The sequence below is a fragment of the Centruroides vittatus genome, unplaced genomic scaffold (genome assembly GCF_030686945.1).
Source record: "Centruroides vittatus isolate TY-2023 unplaced genomic scaffold, ASM3068694v2 contig_7, whole genome shotgun sequence".
In the NCBI taxonomy this organism is placed as follows: domain Eukaryota; kingdom Metazoa; phylum Arthropoda; class Arachnida; order Scorpiones; family Buthidae; genus Centruroides; species Centruroides vittatus.
Window position 1 is genome coordinate 2,475,915 of NW_027122442.1, and position 17,319 is coordinate 2,493,233.

General features: G+C 29.3%; 1 protein-coding gene across 1 annotated transcript in view; it reads left to right on the forward strand.

Moving 5' to 3' along the window:
- The window catches only part of LOC136980408 (centrosomal protein of 135 kDa-like), a 56,673-nt gene that overhangs the window by 14,117 nt on the left and 25,237 nt on the right, over positions 1–17,319 (forward strand). The window contains 11 exon segments of the mRNA XM_067276514.1: positions 6–134; positions 495–542; positions 630–780; positions 861–1,030; positions 1,114–1,314; positions 2,707–2,832; positions 2,910–3,005; positions 5,418–5,588; positions 5,671–5,748; positions 5,830–5,981; positions 14,753–14,868. Coding sequence (XP_067132615.1) covers positions 6–134; positions 495–542; positions 630–780; positions 861–1,030; positions 1,114–1,314; positions 2,707–2,832; positions 2,910–3,005; positions 5,418–5,588; positions 5,671–5,748; positions 5,830–5,981; positions 14,753–14,868 — 1,438 coding nt within the window.

A 17,319-nucleotide genomic window follows, 5' to 3' on the forward strand; every position in this document is an offset into this window, starting at 1 on the left:
GATAGAATGTTTACAAAAACAAAATTCTGAACTGGAAAGCAAGTTTAGTGAAATATGAAGAATCTACTAAGTTTCATTTTTCCAATAACAATTCAAATAACAAGCTAAAACTTCAACCAAAAAAAGTAATTCAAGTATGAAATATTAAGATTTTATTATTTTTATTTATTATAGCAAAAATTTAAGAATCTAACATTTAAAATTTTGAATAAAAAAGTTTTTTTGTAATAAATATTTCATAATTTAATATGATTTTCATATTTTCTTGCATTTTTTTCCATCTGAATAGAAAGAAAAAACTATATCAATTAGAAGAGAATATTAATTTAAGGCAGCATTGTTATTTATATTTCATAAAAATTTAGTTACAGTATTTTATTAATAAATATTCAAGTTCCAATGAGAAGAATAAACTAAAATTAAGAAAATATTTATTATATTTTATTTATATTATAATAATTGTTTTCTTTTACTCAATTATAACATTATTATAGAAACAAAAATCGTGTGGAATGAGTTCAAAATATGATGAAATAATAAAAGTAAGTACTGATTTGTAATATAAATTTTATATTTTTAAGTACTTATATAAAATACTAATCTGAAAAAATTATTAAAATTTATTAAAGAAATATAATGAATTGGAGAAAGAAAATCAAAATCTAATTATGCTTTTGAAAAGTAAGGATTTAGAACAAATAAATTTAGAAAAATTGATTAAAGAATTAGAACAAGAAAAAGAAGAGCTCCAGAAAAAACTAAATTCTATGTCTTCAAATGGTAATTTTTTACATGTAAAATATTTTAGAAATATACTGTTATTTACGAAATATTTAGTTTAATTATTTTACAACATACAGAAAAAGATTTAGTTTTGGAAATTGGTCGACTCAGTCATAAAAATGTGGATGATATCTGTCAGAGGTATTCTTCAGATCACTTGTTGCAGTTAATCTCTATCTTAGAAGCTCAGAGAGATCATTACAAAGAAGAAGTTATTGCTTTACAAAATATTCAACAATATAAAAATGTATATTTATTTTTATAATACAATATATTTAACTACATTATTTTAAAATAATTACATTGTTATAATTTTATTTGTCGTAATAGAATAATACAGAAATATCAAAAACTACAGTGAAAAAGAATAAAAAATCTTCAGATAAAAATGAAAAACAAACAAAATCAGAAGATAATCTTTTAAAATTAATAGAAGAAGAAAGAAATTACTATAAACAACAATATTTAAACTTAGAAGAAAATATAAAGAAACAGTCAAATACTCTTTCTAATGTTGAACAGATTGATAAAGTAAGGAATTTTAATTCACAATTTATTTATAAAGTAAATTAATTTTTTTAATATTAAATAAAGAACTGCTGTAGGTATATTTGTACATCATTGATAAAATAAAATCTCTAATGGATACTGATAACACTTTTGATAATAGTTTTAAAATTCATTTTAAAGCATTTATCTTAAATAGTTTGATTATTTATAATACTGTTCCTGTTCTTGTTTCATATATTAAATCTAACAAATGTTATTGAAAACGTGGCTATCGACAAGCTTTCAATAACATTGTATTAAAAGTTAAACTCTTTTTATTTTAACATCCATAATCACATTAGCAATAGCAACTAAATGCAACACTATACAAAAGAAAGGAATATATTGTCTTCATTTTGATATTTAATATAAAATAAGTAATTTAATTTACTTAATAATTCAAAAAGTTAGCATAAGGTTTTTAACAATCCAATAGATTTATCATTACTTACTAAATTAAAGAATTTACCTGAAAATTGTAACACAATTTTTTGCATTTTTTTAACACGTTAACTGCCATCCGACGCGCCGGTGGTCGTACTAATTAGGGCCGTACAGAGCCATCCGACCGCCCGTCATCGCTATAACCAATGTAGTTTCACTCAAGGTTAAATTATCCTGGCTTTGTAAGACGTTGTTTTACATCCTAGTGGTGGCCTCTCGCGGACGTCTATGAAGTTTGTTTCTGACTGCCGGCCGTCGTATGGCCTCACGAAGTGGTTCGACGGCCGGCTGTCGTAGTTTTTTTTAAATAAAAAGCTATTTTATATCTAATAGTGTTTTTTTAATAGTGAATTGTTAAAAAAAGGAAAAAATATCGAAAACTAGTTTAATTATTTTCTTTTGTTACATATAAAGTAATTAATATTAAATATTACATGGTCTTATAGTCTCCGGTTTCAGGCCATACGATGGCCAGTCATTGTTGATATATTTTTTTCAATCTTCACTCTACCGACTGTTATATAATGACCCTTCTATTTATATCATAATAAAATATTAAATATCAAATTTTCTCATTGTGGCCTGAAAAAATGGAAAATATCATATTACAGGTGGCAGTTAACGTGTTAAAGTATAGTGATGATGTACAGTAGTTATATTGGATGGAAAGCTATCAATATTATATTATTGAAATTTGTTTATTTGAAAACAGTTTTCTGTAAGGGTATAGTTACTTAAATATAAAATTAAGTTATATGAAATACTATAAACCAAAGATTTAAATGCTAATGAAATTGTAAATTTAGTTTAAGAAATAAAATAAATTGAACATTTTGAAATTAAAGAAAATTGAAATTTCAAAGCAATACAAGCATAACAATTTTTTGAAATAATTGAGTAATTTTACACTGTTATTAAATCACTCCATAGGAGGTCTCAGCAATTGACAATGAGTTATACAGATTACGAGAAGAAGTTATTGAATTACAGACTGTAAAGTTAGAAAGGGATCAGTTAAAAAACAGAATTAAAGAATTAGAAAAATTATTAGAAAAAGTATGTAAAGTATGTTTTAAATATATATTTTGATAAAAACATTCATAATCTGTATATAATTTTCTTTATTTACAAAGAACAATTTAAAGTTTAATGCAGAATCAGATGTGAGAACTGAAGAAAGAATAGAATTGGAAAGTAAAGTCCAAATATTACAAGATGAATTAGAACAGGTTTGATTTTTTTTTACTTTAATAATGCAAATTAATTTTAAATTAGCAAAGAAAAATTATTTTTAAAATGTTTTTTTTCTTTGAAAGAGGAAAAAATTTATTTAACATATTATGTTTTAAATTGTTTTCATTTCTCTCTTTGCTGCATTTGCTATTTTCCTGCATTTACTGTAATTTATTCTGTATTATTTTTGGTATTATAAAAAATTATAACTATTTTACATGTGTAACAATGCCTGAATGTATGAATAATGTCTGATTTTACACATATAACAATAAAAATCACTAATGTTATTATTATACATTTAAGTAAAATCACTTCTGAAAAAATTTAATTTGTGCAAATAAAATTATTTTAATTCCAAATGTCTCAGGTTAAAGACAGGTTTACTGAGGATGGGAAAATTTAAATAATTACAAAAAGCAATCAAATGCCTGTTTTGATTTTGATAATTAACAGTGGTGAGTGATTTTGTCAATAATAGGGCTGCAATTTTCAAAAATTGCAGACCTATAAATTCCCACTTGCATCTGTCTGTCTGTCTCCTTCCTTAATCTCGAGAACAGAGTTAGATAGATTAAGGTTGAGACCAGATATGGAAAGGTTAACGGCAGAAGACCCTCATTAACTATAACCAAACTTCCAGTTTGGACCATAAGTCACATTATTTTGATTCAAATATTTTCTTCTGAAAGGAGGTAGATAGATGACTGGCAAGACTATATTGCCAGTAACATGAGAAGTATTATGTACAGGAGCAAGACACTACTAAAATTGAGAGCATAGTGATGAAAACTTGCAGCCCTGCTTTTTTACAATGTCACAATAAATACCGTATTTTACGGACTATAAGATGCATTTTTTTCTTTGAAAAATTGCCTCCAAAATTCAGGTGCGTCTTATAGGTATTTTTTTTAAAAATTGCTTAAAAATTAAGGTGCGTCTTATAGTCTGTAGCGTCTTATAGTCCATAAAATACGGTAATTGCTCATATTATTAATGCTTGTTCTTGTCTTAATATTTTGTCACCCATATGCATCACTCATAAACACCCAATTTCCAGAATACATTTTATTTTGTACGGAATAAATAAATATAGATTTTCAAGAAAGTCTCTGTTATTATGTAATATGTTTGGTAAAAAAAATGAAAAATATAGAAAAACAGTAGTATATCTTCTTAAAATAAAAAAAAAAGATATATTACATATTTTAGTTTAATCAGATCAGTATCTTCATAAAAAATTATAATTTAGAATTATTTGAAATTAAATTTAAAAACAAGTACAAATTTTCAAAAAAAAAAAAAAAAACAATTAACATTATAGTAAATAATGTATAAAGAACATAAATATCTATACTATATATATAAATGAGGATGTTTGTTTGTTTGCTATACACGCCTATGCCATTTAACCAATTGTTATGAAGCTCAGCAGTTATATTCACATACTTCTAACTTAGATATTGTTGTACATCTCACCCCAAAATATTGATTGGATTTCTATAAAATCAATTTCTATTTACATTCAATTTGCTGGCTTTACACACAGCGCCATTTATTAGCAAAAAATTAAGAAACTGATAAACTAAGTATAATTCTTACAAAAAAGGATATAATTTTTAAAAATAGATGTTATATTTACTCAATTACTGCAACAATGATATAGTGCATCTCTTTCATCCTATGTCATTACTGCAACAGGTAGCATATAGCACTTGCCTGCATGAAATTGAAAGTGTTATCCTGTGAAAAGTCTATAAGTATTTAATTTTTCACATCTAAAAACTTGGGTGTTTTTATTTCTGAATGGTACACTCCTAATTCTAATAATTGCCTTCCAGTAGCCAAGTGGATAAAATCCCAAATACTGGTAGTTAGTTGTGGGTTTCGACATTGCTAATGGGCTGGCCAAGTGTCGTTTTTCGGGTTTTCTTCATATTAGTAATATTTAAAAAGGGTCCAGCTTCTCATAAAAGTTCTCATTCCTGGAATGCTTTACCTTTATCAGATCACTCACATGTCGCATTGCCATAACCAAATAAACCAAACTAAGCAAAAATTATTATTAGTATGAAGCAAAAATACTTGAAATTTTAAGTATTTTTTCTTGTATTTTTCAGTTTTTATTGTCTGTTTTATCTTACTAAAATGAAATTAATACATTTTTTATGTTAGAAATTATTTAATTAAAAATTTAATAAATATTTGTTGTTGTTTACATATGTATTCTTACATTCTTACAATTAGTTCCATAGCAGATTAATAATTAAAACAGAAATTTTTATTGGAACTATATTAGTTTTGGATATGATTTGTTGTTCATTGATTTGTATTAAAAATTTGATGTTTTCTTTTAAAATTTTCAAAAACTAACTATGAAACTAAAAATTACACTTTAAATTATGTAGGAAAAAAAAGAAATAATGTGGTTACGTAATGAAGTTGTCCTTGCTGCAAAAAATCCTCAACAATCTACATTAGATTTAATATTAAAGAGAATGACTCAAGAGAAAGATAATATTTCATTTGAATTACAACAAGTTTTAGATGAGAGGAAACTGTTACAATTAAAGTTACAGGTATTTACATGAAAATATTTTAATGGAAAACTAAATAATATAATTGATAATTCTGATTACAAAATACAATGTTTATCGATAGGAAAGTAATGATAAACATTCCTCTGAAAAAAGAAAATTGCATCAACAGATTGAAGATTTGAAATCTACTATAATTGAAGTATATTTATTACATTAAATAAAAATTTATTTTAATTTTAACATTTTTTTAAGTTTTGTATTTATTATTCATTTTTCATAGTCAGAAAAACAGAGAAATATTTTGGAAACAGAAGTGTCATCACTCAAAAATTTGGTTTCTTCTTTAGAAGAAGAACTGATTAATTTACAGTTTCATTGGTCTCAACTTAAAGATGAGCACAATATAACTAAAGCTGCTGCTGACCAAATGAAGTAATTATCTTGATTAAATTTTTTTGATTTTTTAAAACTTTATTATAGTTTTTATTTTATATATACATTTTAAATTTTTATATTATATTTTTAATATTAGTTTAATTTTTAAACTGTTTTTACATTTTTACACAATACAGAGCATTGAAAATTTTAAGTTTAAAAAACTGTATTGAAGATATTACTTTTTAAATGATTTTATAAATGATTTTGGGTATGATTATTTAATATCATCAATCAAAATATATCACTTTTGATATATTTTGATTGATGATATTAAATAATCATACCCAAAATTTTGATAACTCAGATTTGTGAATAATGCTATATAAATATTAGCATACACTTGCAAATATTAAAAGAAATGTACTGAGTTTTTATTAAATACAGTCAAATCTTAATTTAGTGCTATTGATTGTTTGTTACTGAAATTGGCACTAAATTGAAGCATCTCAAATAATAAGAATTACATATAATAATGAAGCATATACAAAAAGTAGGGTTTAAAAGTTTGAGTCATGTATTTTTATGCTAACGGCATTGTTTGCACTGCAGAATCATACATTTAATAAATACTATAGAAGGTTTCTATTTAATATTTTTGAGGATATATATTAGATATATATATATATATATATATATATACACACACACACACACACATATACAGTAAGACCCCACTTAACGCTGATTCAATATAACGCAGTGTGCTTGATGCCTAAAAAATGCTCAAAATTTATGCTGATTCAAATTAACGTGGTATTTCATTGATTTGTATATAATACAATTATTCCCAAACACAAATCAATTAGCAAAAGGTGGCAATTCGTTGTAGTGCTGTACTTCCCTTAAATCTATGTTTGTTTTGTGCAATTTTAGAAAAACTATAACATTATGGATGCCATAAGAAATATCGACTTTCCTTGGCAAGAATTAACTGATAAATGCATGAATGGAGTGTGGAAGAAGTTATGGCTGAAGGTATCCAAGAATTCTCATTGAGAAGAGCTTATCACTGCATTGTTAGGTTGACAAAATTGTCAACTTAATTGATACATAAGATGTAGATGAGCAGGGTATTGAAGAGTTACTGCAGGTTTCTGGTAAGAGCCTTACCAATGACGACCTCCAAGAAATGGCAGAACAAAGAATTTGTGTAAAACTGGAAAATAGAGATTCTGAAGATGAAGAACCCGAAAAATTTCTCTACAGATATCCTTAGTAAAAGTTTGGTAATGATAACCAAAATCATTGATCAAATTGTACTGAATGATCCGTATTTTGATAGGATGCCAAAGCAAAACGAGGCATTTTGGTTGCAATCTCCTGCTACCAACATTTGCTTAAGGAAAGAAAATGAAAGTGATCAATGAAACTACATGACATCATTGCAAAAAAGGAGAATTTCAGAAGAGCCAGGACCTTTGTCACAAAAAATTACATTTCAGTCCACATATGTTTATGTGTTATTTAACATATATTATTATGCAAAAGTTTATATAAAAATAACTTAAAATTATAGTAAAATTTGTTTATTTTTTGGTTGCGTGTTTCCCTATTTACTCTATATTAAAATGGTCTCTTTTAACGCTGTTTTGCTTAGCGCTTTGTCGTCTAGGAATGCATCCCCTGTGTTAAGCAGGGGCTTACTGTGTATATATATATGTTAAGTATTCATTGGCACTTTGAGGAGATGGCAGTGTATCAAGGTTTGACTGTATTATTATTATTATGTTGGGTTAAAAGAGATATACTCGGTTAACATCGGTGGCTGTGTACTATGCTGGACCAAAGTCAAGGCATAGTAACCAAAACAGAAATTAAAGAAGTGTATCAGTGTGTGTGTCTGTATTCAGGAATTTTCTCACAATATGACATGTATTCAATATAGTGGCCTTCTGTAGTATGATGTATGTGTTTCTATTCAATTGTAACGTGCCCAGGCTTTTGTGTAGTGTGTGTGGTATGACACCTGTAGAGGAGAGAACAACAGGTACAATAAGCACCCTATCCATACTATCCCTACACTATCCATACTATCCCTACATCCCTATACCCTATCCCTATAGATACTAAGCATCCTACCCACCCTATCCACAGAACTTGCCCAGGAAATAAGGCATCTGTAGGATGCCTTATTTCCTGGGCAAGTTCTGTGTACTTGCTAATTTTTTCGGTGCATGCGTTTTGTATATTGTGAGTGTTTGGAATGGATATGTCTATAATGTATGTGATTTTATTGTGTTTGTCAATGAGTGTGATGTCTGGTCTGTTGTGGTAAATTGTTTTATCTGTGATTATGGCTCTGTCGTAGTACATTTTGTGCATGTTGTTTTCCAATACTGTCTGCGGAATGTATTTGTAGTATGGTTCGTGGATGTCTACTAATTTGTGTTTCTTTGCAAGCTCTTGGTGTATTATATTTGCTACTTGATTATGTCTGTGTAGATAATCTGTCTGTGCCAAGAGCTTGCAACCAGAAGTGATGTGTTGTATAGTTTCTGGCATGACGTGACATTTTCTGCATGTGTCATTTGTGAGTGTTGTATCTTTGAGTATGTGTTTTCTGTAGTTTTTAGTATTTATGACCTGATCCTGTATGGCGATCATGAATCCTTCCGTCTCCCCAAAGAGGCATCCCCGAGCTAACCAGCTGTTTGACGCAGTTTTGTCAACAAAATCCTGGGCCAGATCATAAGGATGCCTGCCATGGAGTGCCTTTCGAGCCCACGATTGCTTAATGGTGTCTATGCTTTTTATATGTTGCGTTGTGTCCATATGATGTGAGTGTAAGTTTAATGGTGTGTTATTCGAGTCTGCTAGAGTTACTGCTTTATGTAATTGTGATGTTTCTTGTTTTTTGTAGAAAAACTCTCGCAATGACTGTATTTGTTTGTAGTGAAGGTTAACTATGTCAATCAGGCCACGTCCGCCATCTTTACGTGGAAGGGTTAATCTTTCTGTGGCGGATTTAGGATGATGTTGTTTATGCTTAGTAAGTGTAGTTCTTGTTTTCCTTTGGAGTTGCTCAAGATCTGTGTGAGTCCAATGTATAACTCCAAAAGAATATGTGAGTACTGGGATGACATATGTGTTTATTGCTTTAACTGTGTGTTTTGCATTTAACTGTGTTCTGAGAATAGCATTTAACCTACTTTGGTATTCTTTAATTAATCTTTGCTTTATTTGTGTATGTTCTGTTAGTTTGGCCTGTTGGAATCCTAAATACTTGTAGAACTCGCCCTCTTCCATGGATTCAATAACGTCTCCATTTCCAAGTGCAAAATCTTCTTTCTTCAGGATTCCTTTTTCTATGTGAAGTGTTTTGCATTTATCTAGGCCAAATTCCATTTGTATGTCCTTGGTGTATGAATGTGTGATTTGTAGGAGTTGATGAAGTTGTTTTTGTGTGGATGCATAAAGTTTTATGTCATCCATGTACATGAGATGTGACAGTGTAAACTGTGTTGTTTTTTCGTGTCTGATATTGTAACCATATTGCGTGTTGTTTAACATGTTGGATAATGGATTCAGGGCTAGGCAGAACCAGAGAGGATTCAAGGAATCTCCTTGAAAAATTCCTCGCCTAATAAAAATTTGCTTTGTTTGTATGGAAGTGTTACTAACCCTGAGATGTAGTGTTGTTCTCCAGTGCTGCATAGTGTTTTGGAAGAATGCAATGAGTGATGGATGTATTTTGTACATGTGTAGAATATGTAGCAGCCAACTGTGTGGAACACTGTCGAATGCTTTTCTGTAGTCTATATATGCCATGTGTATGTTTCTGTGTTGTTTGTGTGCTTGCCGTAGAATGACTGAATCTATGAGTAACTGTTCTTTGCATCCCCTGTGGTTTCTACGACAACCTTTTTGTTGTTCTGTAAGAATGTCGTGTTCTTCAACATGTTTGTATATTTTGTTTGCAATACAGGATGTCAATAATTTGTAGAGTGTTGGAAGACATGTAATTGGTCTGTATTGTGTGGGGTCTGTGGTATTGTTGTTTTTAGGTTTCATGTAGGTGATGCCCTGAGTAAGAAAATTTGGCATGTCTTGTGGATTGATGATGATGTGTGTTAGGTGTTTAGCTAGTTCCTGGTGCAGTGATGTAAACTTTTTGTACCAGAAATTGTGAATGTTGTTTACACCAGGTGTCTTCCAGTTGTGTGTTCTGTTAACAGTGTATTGGAAATCACGTATGCTTATTTCAACACAGGGCATAGTTGGTATGTTGTGTAAGTTTTTGTTCTCCTCCTCGATCCAGCCTGCTTCAGCATTGTGCGTGACAGCACTGGACCAAAGAGAAGACCAATATGTTGTGAGTTCTTCTTCTGTTGGTGTGCCACTGTGCTGTGTATCAGTGTTTGCTTTGTTATTAATTTGTCTGTAAAAGAGTTTTTCATTGTTTGTAAATAATTTATTTTGTTGTTTTCGTAGTGTACATGTTTTGTAACGTTTGAGTCTACGTGCTTTGGCAGCAAGTTTTTGTTTTAGTGTATCAATGTATTCTGTAATGCGTGTGTTGTGATGTTCATGTTTTGTGTGTGTTTTTATTTTCTTGAAAATGTTTTTGAGCTGTTTCCTTAATTTGGGTGTTATGTTGTTTTTAGTGTATTGTGTTAGTCTGCCTAATTGCTGTCTAATGTCATTTATTTGTGTTTCTATTCTTCTCTGCCAGGCAGGCTTGTGATAGAATTGTGTTTTCTGTGTATTTGTCTGTGACTGTACTTTCAGTCCATGGTGTGTCACTACTGTGACTGCCCCAGCATAAACTAATGTATGAATGTCTGCGAGTGTAGAAATTGAATGAATGTAGTGTGGTAGTAAGTGAGTGTTTACATAATTTAGTGTTTTTCCTACTTCCTTTGACGTGTTGATTTTTGGTATTCGTGGTCTGTTGTGTGGGATCTGTGCCTGTATATTTAGTGAGTGTTTCCTGAAATATAAGTGAGAGCGTATTAACTAAATCCATGTCTATGTTATCAGTGATGGATGAGGAAGTGTCTGTAGTATCATTAGTGGTAATTGTTGTATGTGTGTTATTATCAATGCTTGTTGCTGGATTATCCTGACAGGTTACATGATCTTCATTAATGTTAGATGTTTCTGTCTGTTGATGTATTTGATCAGCAACCTGTTGTTTGATAAGTTCAAGTGTTGTTTGTGGAATAAGGTTGTTGTGTATAATTGTTCTTTTTTGATCAACAACCCTTTGTTCGGTGACAGTGAGATGAGGATACTGTTGTGTGAATCTATGGTGTAGTTGTTGTCTGTATGCTGTCATGTTTGTTTCGAGTTTTGTGATCGTGTAATAAGTACGGATGATAAACTCCTTCATTTCTACTGTCCATTTCATCCGTTGGCGTGGTTTTCCAGCCTTTGTGGTCTGTGGATGCATTGCCACAGAAACACCAAGGCTGGGTTGGTTCCTCACATCTGTTGAGGGCATTGCAGTAGCCATGCTTGGGCCAGTGCTGCTTTCGCCACCGGTAACCAAGGGAGACTGTGGCCTATTTTTCGAAACGTGAGCCTCTGCCTAACCCACGAACGCGGACCTTGTTAACCCGGGCGACGTTCGAGCCGGTATCACACTTTGATCTAGTTATCACCATTTATTATTATTATGTTGGGTTAAGTTAGATATACTCGGTTAACACCGGTGGCTAAGTACTATGCCGGACCAAAGTCAAGGCATAGTAACCAAAACAGAAATTAAAGAAGTGTATCAGTGTGTGTGTCTGTATTCAGGAATTTTCTCACAATATGACATGTATTCAATATAGTGGCCTTCTGTAGTGTGATGTATGTGTTTCTATTCAATTGTAATGTGCCCAGGCTTTTGTGTAGTGTGTGTGGTATGACACCTGTAGAGGAGAGAACAACAGGTACAATAAGCACCCTATCCATCCTCCACAGATGCCTTACTTCCTGGGCGAGTTCTGTGTACTTGCTAATTTTTTCAGTGCATGTGTTTTGTATATTGTGAGTGTTTGGAATGGATATGTCTATAATGTATGTGATTTTATTGTGTTTGTCAATGAGTGTGATGTCTGGTCTGTTGTGGTAAATTGTTTTATTATTATTATTATTATTATTATTGAATTTTTAGAAAAAAAAATATTTTTATAAACATCTGTTTGTTATTGCATATTGTTAATTTAAATAATAGCTTTTTTAAATAAAAGTTCATGACAGTGTCTTCTGCAATCTCATGATGTAATTCTTTACATACTATTAAATTGAACTTGTCCAGTAAAACATTTTAATTAAGTATATTTAATAATAATTGCAGAAACAATATTAAATATAAATGAATTATTTTTATTAGTTTCTACTAAAAGTATAGTAAATAAAATTATAAGATCATTTCACATTAGAAATTATTAATAATATTTTTATTATTTAAATAAATAATAGTTGAAATTACCAGGTTGTTCAATAAGTTTTGTCGTTCGATAAAAAAAACACAATTTTATGGTTTGAAATACATTTTATTATTCAATATAATTTCCCTGAACTTCAATACACTTGTTCCAGTGATCTTCTAATTTATGGATTCCATCCCTGAAGTGAGAATCCGGAAGACTGTCGAAATACGCTTCCACGGCTGCTATTACCTCTTCGTTCGATGAAAATCGTTTCCCACGCATGAATTTTTTAAGATGTGAGAACAGCCAGAAGTCAGAGGGAGCTAAATCTGGCGAATAGGGAGGATGTTGCAACAATTCGTATTTTAATTCGCTGATTTTCGCGATGGTTTTTTGAGCTGTATGAGAGGGTGCGTTATCTTGATGAAAAATGATTTTTTTCTTCTGTAAACCAGGTCTTTTCTCACGAATTTTTACATCCAGCTGGTCCAAAAGATTACAATAATAGTCTGAGTTGATTGTTTTACCAGTTTGGAGATAATCCACGAACAAAATTCCTTTTGCATCCCAAAAAACTGATGCTAACACCTTCTTGGCCGATTTCTGGACCCTAACTCGCTTCGGAGCCGAAGTACCGGGTTCACACCACTCCTTAGCCTCTTGTTTTGATTCAGGATCATGATGGTAGACCCAAGTCTCATCCATAGTAATGAAACGACGCACAAAATCCTTTTTATTTTTTCTAAAACGCTCCAAATGTTGCTGAGAAAGTTGCATTCGAATGTGTTTTTGCTCCATAGTTAGCGAATGCGGCACCCATTGTGCACACAGCTTTCTGTAACCCAAAACATCAGCCAAAATATTGCTCACACTGCCTAATGAGATCCCTAGGGCTTCTACTAAATCTCTCTCAGTTAATCGACGATCTTCCAAAACCATATGCTGTATTTTTGCTACGATTTCTGGTGTTGATGCACTTTTTGGACGTCCTTCACGTGGATCGTCTTCAAGACTTGTACGGCCACGTTTAAATTCAGCAACCCATCTTTCTACTGTTCTAATTGAAGGTGAAGAGTCCTTATACACTTTTACCAATCGTTCATGAATTTGTTTTGGTGCTACACCTTCCAAAAATAAGAATTTTATCACTGCACGATATTCAATTTTTTCCATTGTAAAAAAATACACTGACACGTCAACTTTGAACAGCTGCAAATATAGAAATGAGTTGACAGATCTACATGAAACTTCACACGTGTTTATAAAAAAGTAGTACTATTTTTAGAGTAATAAAACGACAAACCTAATAGCGCCATCTCCTATTGAACGACAAAACTTATTGAACAACCTGGTAGTTTATAATTTGCTGCATTTTTTCATTGGATTGCTGATTATGAAATCTTATATTACTGAAAATATTTTGGAATAATAAACTGTTATTTATAAAAAGCTGTACATCTGTTCTAAGCAAAAATGGAATCTATTTAGGACAGTGATTTAATCATTTTAATTATTTCTATATGGTATATTTTAAAACTTGTTATATAAATTAACAATATTCTATAGCTAATGTTTATATTAAATTTTATTTTTATAATTTGTAAAAGTGTATTTAATTTCTTTATGAATAATAATACACAATACAATTTGACAATTTTGTTAACTATAGTATATTTGTCAGAAATGTTTTTTGATGTACAGTACAATATTACTTGTTAGATATAATAGGGGAGAAAATAATCAATAATTTCCATTTTAAAAAAATTAATATTTTTTTATATTCTAGTATACAATGACTAATTATTTTTGTTAATATTCAAACTTCACACACACATGATTCAGATATCACTTGTCTGTTTAACTGTTTGAAATATCCACTTGAAATTAAAAAATAACTAATTAAAATAAATAAAATATGATAACATTATAAAAATGGCAAATGTATATAAATTTTTCAATATTTGATTTCATGTTAAAGAAGCAAATTAAAATTCAATGAAAATTCAATTAGCTTTGTTAAATGGCTAACAATTTATTTAATTATTTTTAAATATTAAATAATTAAAAAATTAAATAATTGTTAAAAAATAATTAAATAAAATGGTAGCCATTAAACAATCATTTGAAACATTTTCATATCATTTTTAAAGGTGAATTAAGGATGAGTTATAAGATAAATTGAAAGAACTAAAATAGTGTTTTATTGTATGAAATAAGTAAATCTGAAAGTAAAATTTATATGTATTAAATCAAATTTTAATTGAAATCTATTTTAGCAAATTATTGATTATTAATGAAAATTTTATTATGGATATTTATATAATTTTACATAAATTTAATAAATATTTTTTGTGTTTTGAATTCATAATTATATGAATGCACATTATATTTTATATTATTTAGGTTATTAGCTGATGAAGGAGAAGCTTCAAAAACAAATATACATTCCCAATTCCTTCTGAAAGAAAAAGAACTTCATTCAGCTAAAGAAAAAATTTCCTCTTTACAAACAAATTTAGGTTAGAAATTTACATTTGTAATATTCAGTTATAATTTTTCTATTAAATTACATTTTGGTTATAATCAAAAGGTTATTTTTATGCATTTAAGTCTTCCAATTTATCATTGCATGTCGTAATTTATGGCGTAGAATTTTTATAACAATAATCTGCATCATATTAAAGAAAAATAATAGTATTTACTGTACTATCAGTAATCAAGAGTTGGAATGTAATTTTTAATTATATAATGATGCAAATATGTTTACTATTATTGGTTTTACACAAAAGAAGTATAAATAATGAGTTATTAAGTATCAAAGATGATGACAGGATCGATTTTGAAATAAAATAATTACTAAAATGTAAAATTTAGATTTTGTTTTAATATATTTAATATAAAAATTTAACTAGGCATAATGATTATGAATCTAAAACTAACTGTATAGCTATATTAGTCTCTGTATGGCTAAAGTGGTTAAGGCATTTATCTACTACTATAGGGACCCTGGATTGAATAAGGGCAAGTAAATCCAGAAATTTTTTATGCATTGATCTATTCCAGATTTTATTGAGCCATGTCCCTCACCAACCAGGCCAGTTGTTGTGAGTCCATCTGAAACTGCAGTGCTCTTGTAAACATATTCATATTGTTAATTACAGTACTTGCTTTTTTATTATAAAAGTAAATTTTCTCCTTTTCTCATTTTTCAAACATCATATAAACTCGGTTTTGGATGCAACGTTAAGTGATTACTATTTAGGATTACATAACATGATGTATATTTTATTTAATTATTTATTCATAAAAATTTATGAATTAATATTATGATTTTAACAGAATTATGATTGTTTTAATATTTAAAAAATTTAATAATCAAAATTAGCAAATATTTACAGAAAAAGAGAACTAAACTAAACTAAAAGAATATTTTATCAATGTTGAAAATGAATTTAATATTTATTATTAATTTTAATAATGTAAAACCAGATATATTAAGTTATTATTTAAATTGATTGGAAAAATTCAATAAAGTTGTTTTAATAATAATAATAGTAGGACAAAATCTACAAATATTTAGATTCCAACAGGCCAAATTTACAGAACACACACAATAAAACAAAGACTAGCAAAAGAACACAACAGGAAATTAAACTCAATACTAACAACACAGTTGAATAAAAAACATATATTTAAAGCCAATGACATGTCATTTCAATACTGGCATTTGGAGTTATATATTGAATACAACAGAAGTAATACAACTCCAAAGGAAAACACAAACAACATTAACCCTTTTACTGTGATGTGGTTGGTTGTACTTTATTCTTCAAAACACTGATCCAAACTGCAGTTACTCAAGGTCACTCTACGTATTTTATTTTAAAAATTCTCCAAAAATCGAATTTTTATCATAGAGATACAAAAAAATCACATATATTTGTTACTTTATGTAGTTTTTAGCACAATAGTGTATAATCGTTTGGAGTAAAAATTACAAAAACAAGTGTTAAATTATGACCCAAATTTCTGATGTTATAGATTACTTTACTTTGACAAAGAATAAAATTATTCAATTTCATTATTTGTTTTTGGCACCAAGCCAGCACGAAAGAAAATATTGTTTTGTACATGACGATATAATATTTAGGCATATTTATCTATTTTTTTATGAACACTATCACTTTATATAAAACAATCTATATTTACTAGTTTTCTCTCTTTTCGATTTGTAGGTTAGTAGAACATGTCATTTTAGGCAGTAGGCAACTTTAGACAGTAAGCGGAAAATACCAAAACTATAGAACAATAAAAGTATCCTCATCATTTTCTCACTTTTCTCACTTTTTTGGTCATTTTCACGTGCTTAATTAAGATGTGGGGCAAACCAAAAATAATTTTAAAGCCAAACGAATTGCCGAATTATCGGACTATCAGAATAGAATTTTTTAGAAGAAAATACGCGGCCCTGAGCAGACTCAAAATTGCAACTGCCTGCTCAGTGTCGTTAGGTTATAGAAAACAAAAATTTATTTAACGTATTTAAAAAAATCTTTTATGCACTTAAAAAATCCCTCTCATTACAAATTCAGAAGCCAGTGTTGAGTAAAGTTATGTACTCATGCCATATTTTCATTATTCGCCAAAATCTACCTTATCCGAATTGCATTTCCTTCTACAGAGTTTAAAAATAAGTATTCTAAGCATCCCTGCAGTTTTGGCTGTTTTCTAAGAAAATCACTAAAGTCCTTTTGCAGGGGAAAGCACATTACGCAGAGGGATTAATCTCTCAAGCTGACAACACTGCTGCCGCTTTTAAATTCAAAATATATAATTATTAAAATTAACACGAGATAGTAGCGTAACCTCCTACCACTAAAAAAGATTTCGTTTCTGACCATTTAGTTATCCTGGTTATAGCCCAATAATTTGGCAGATTATTTGGTTTTAATTAACAATCGGGTTATGGA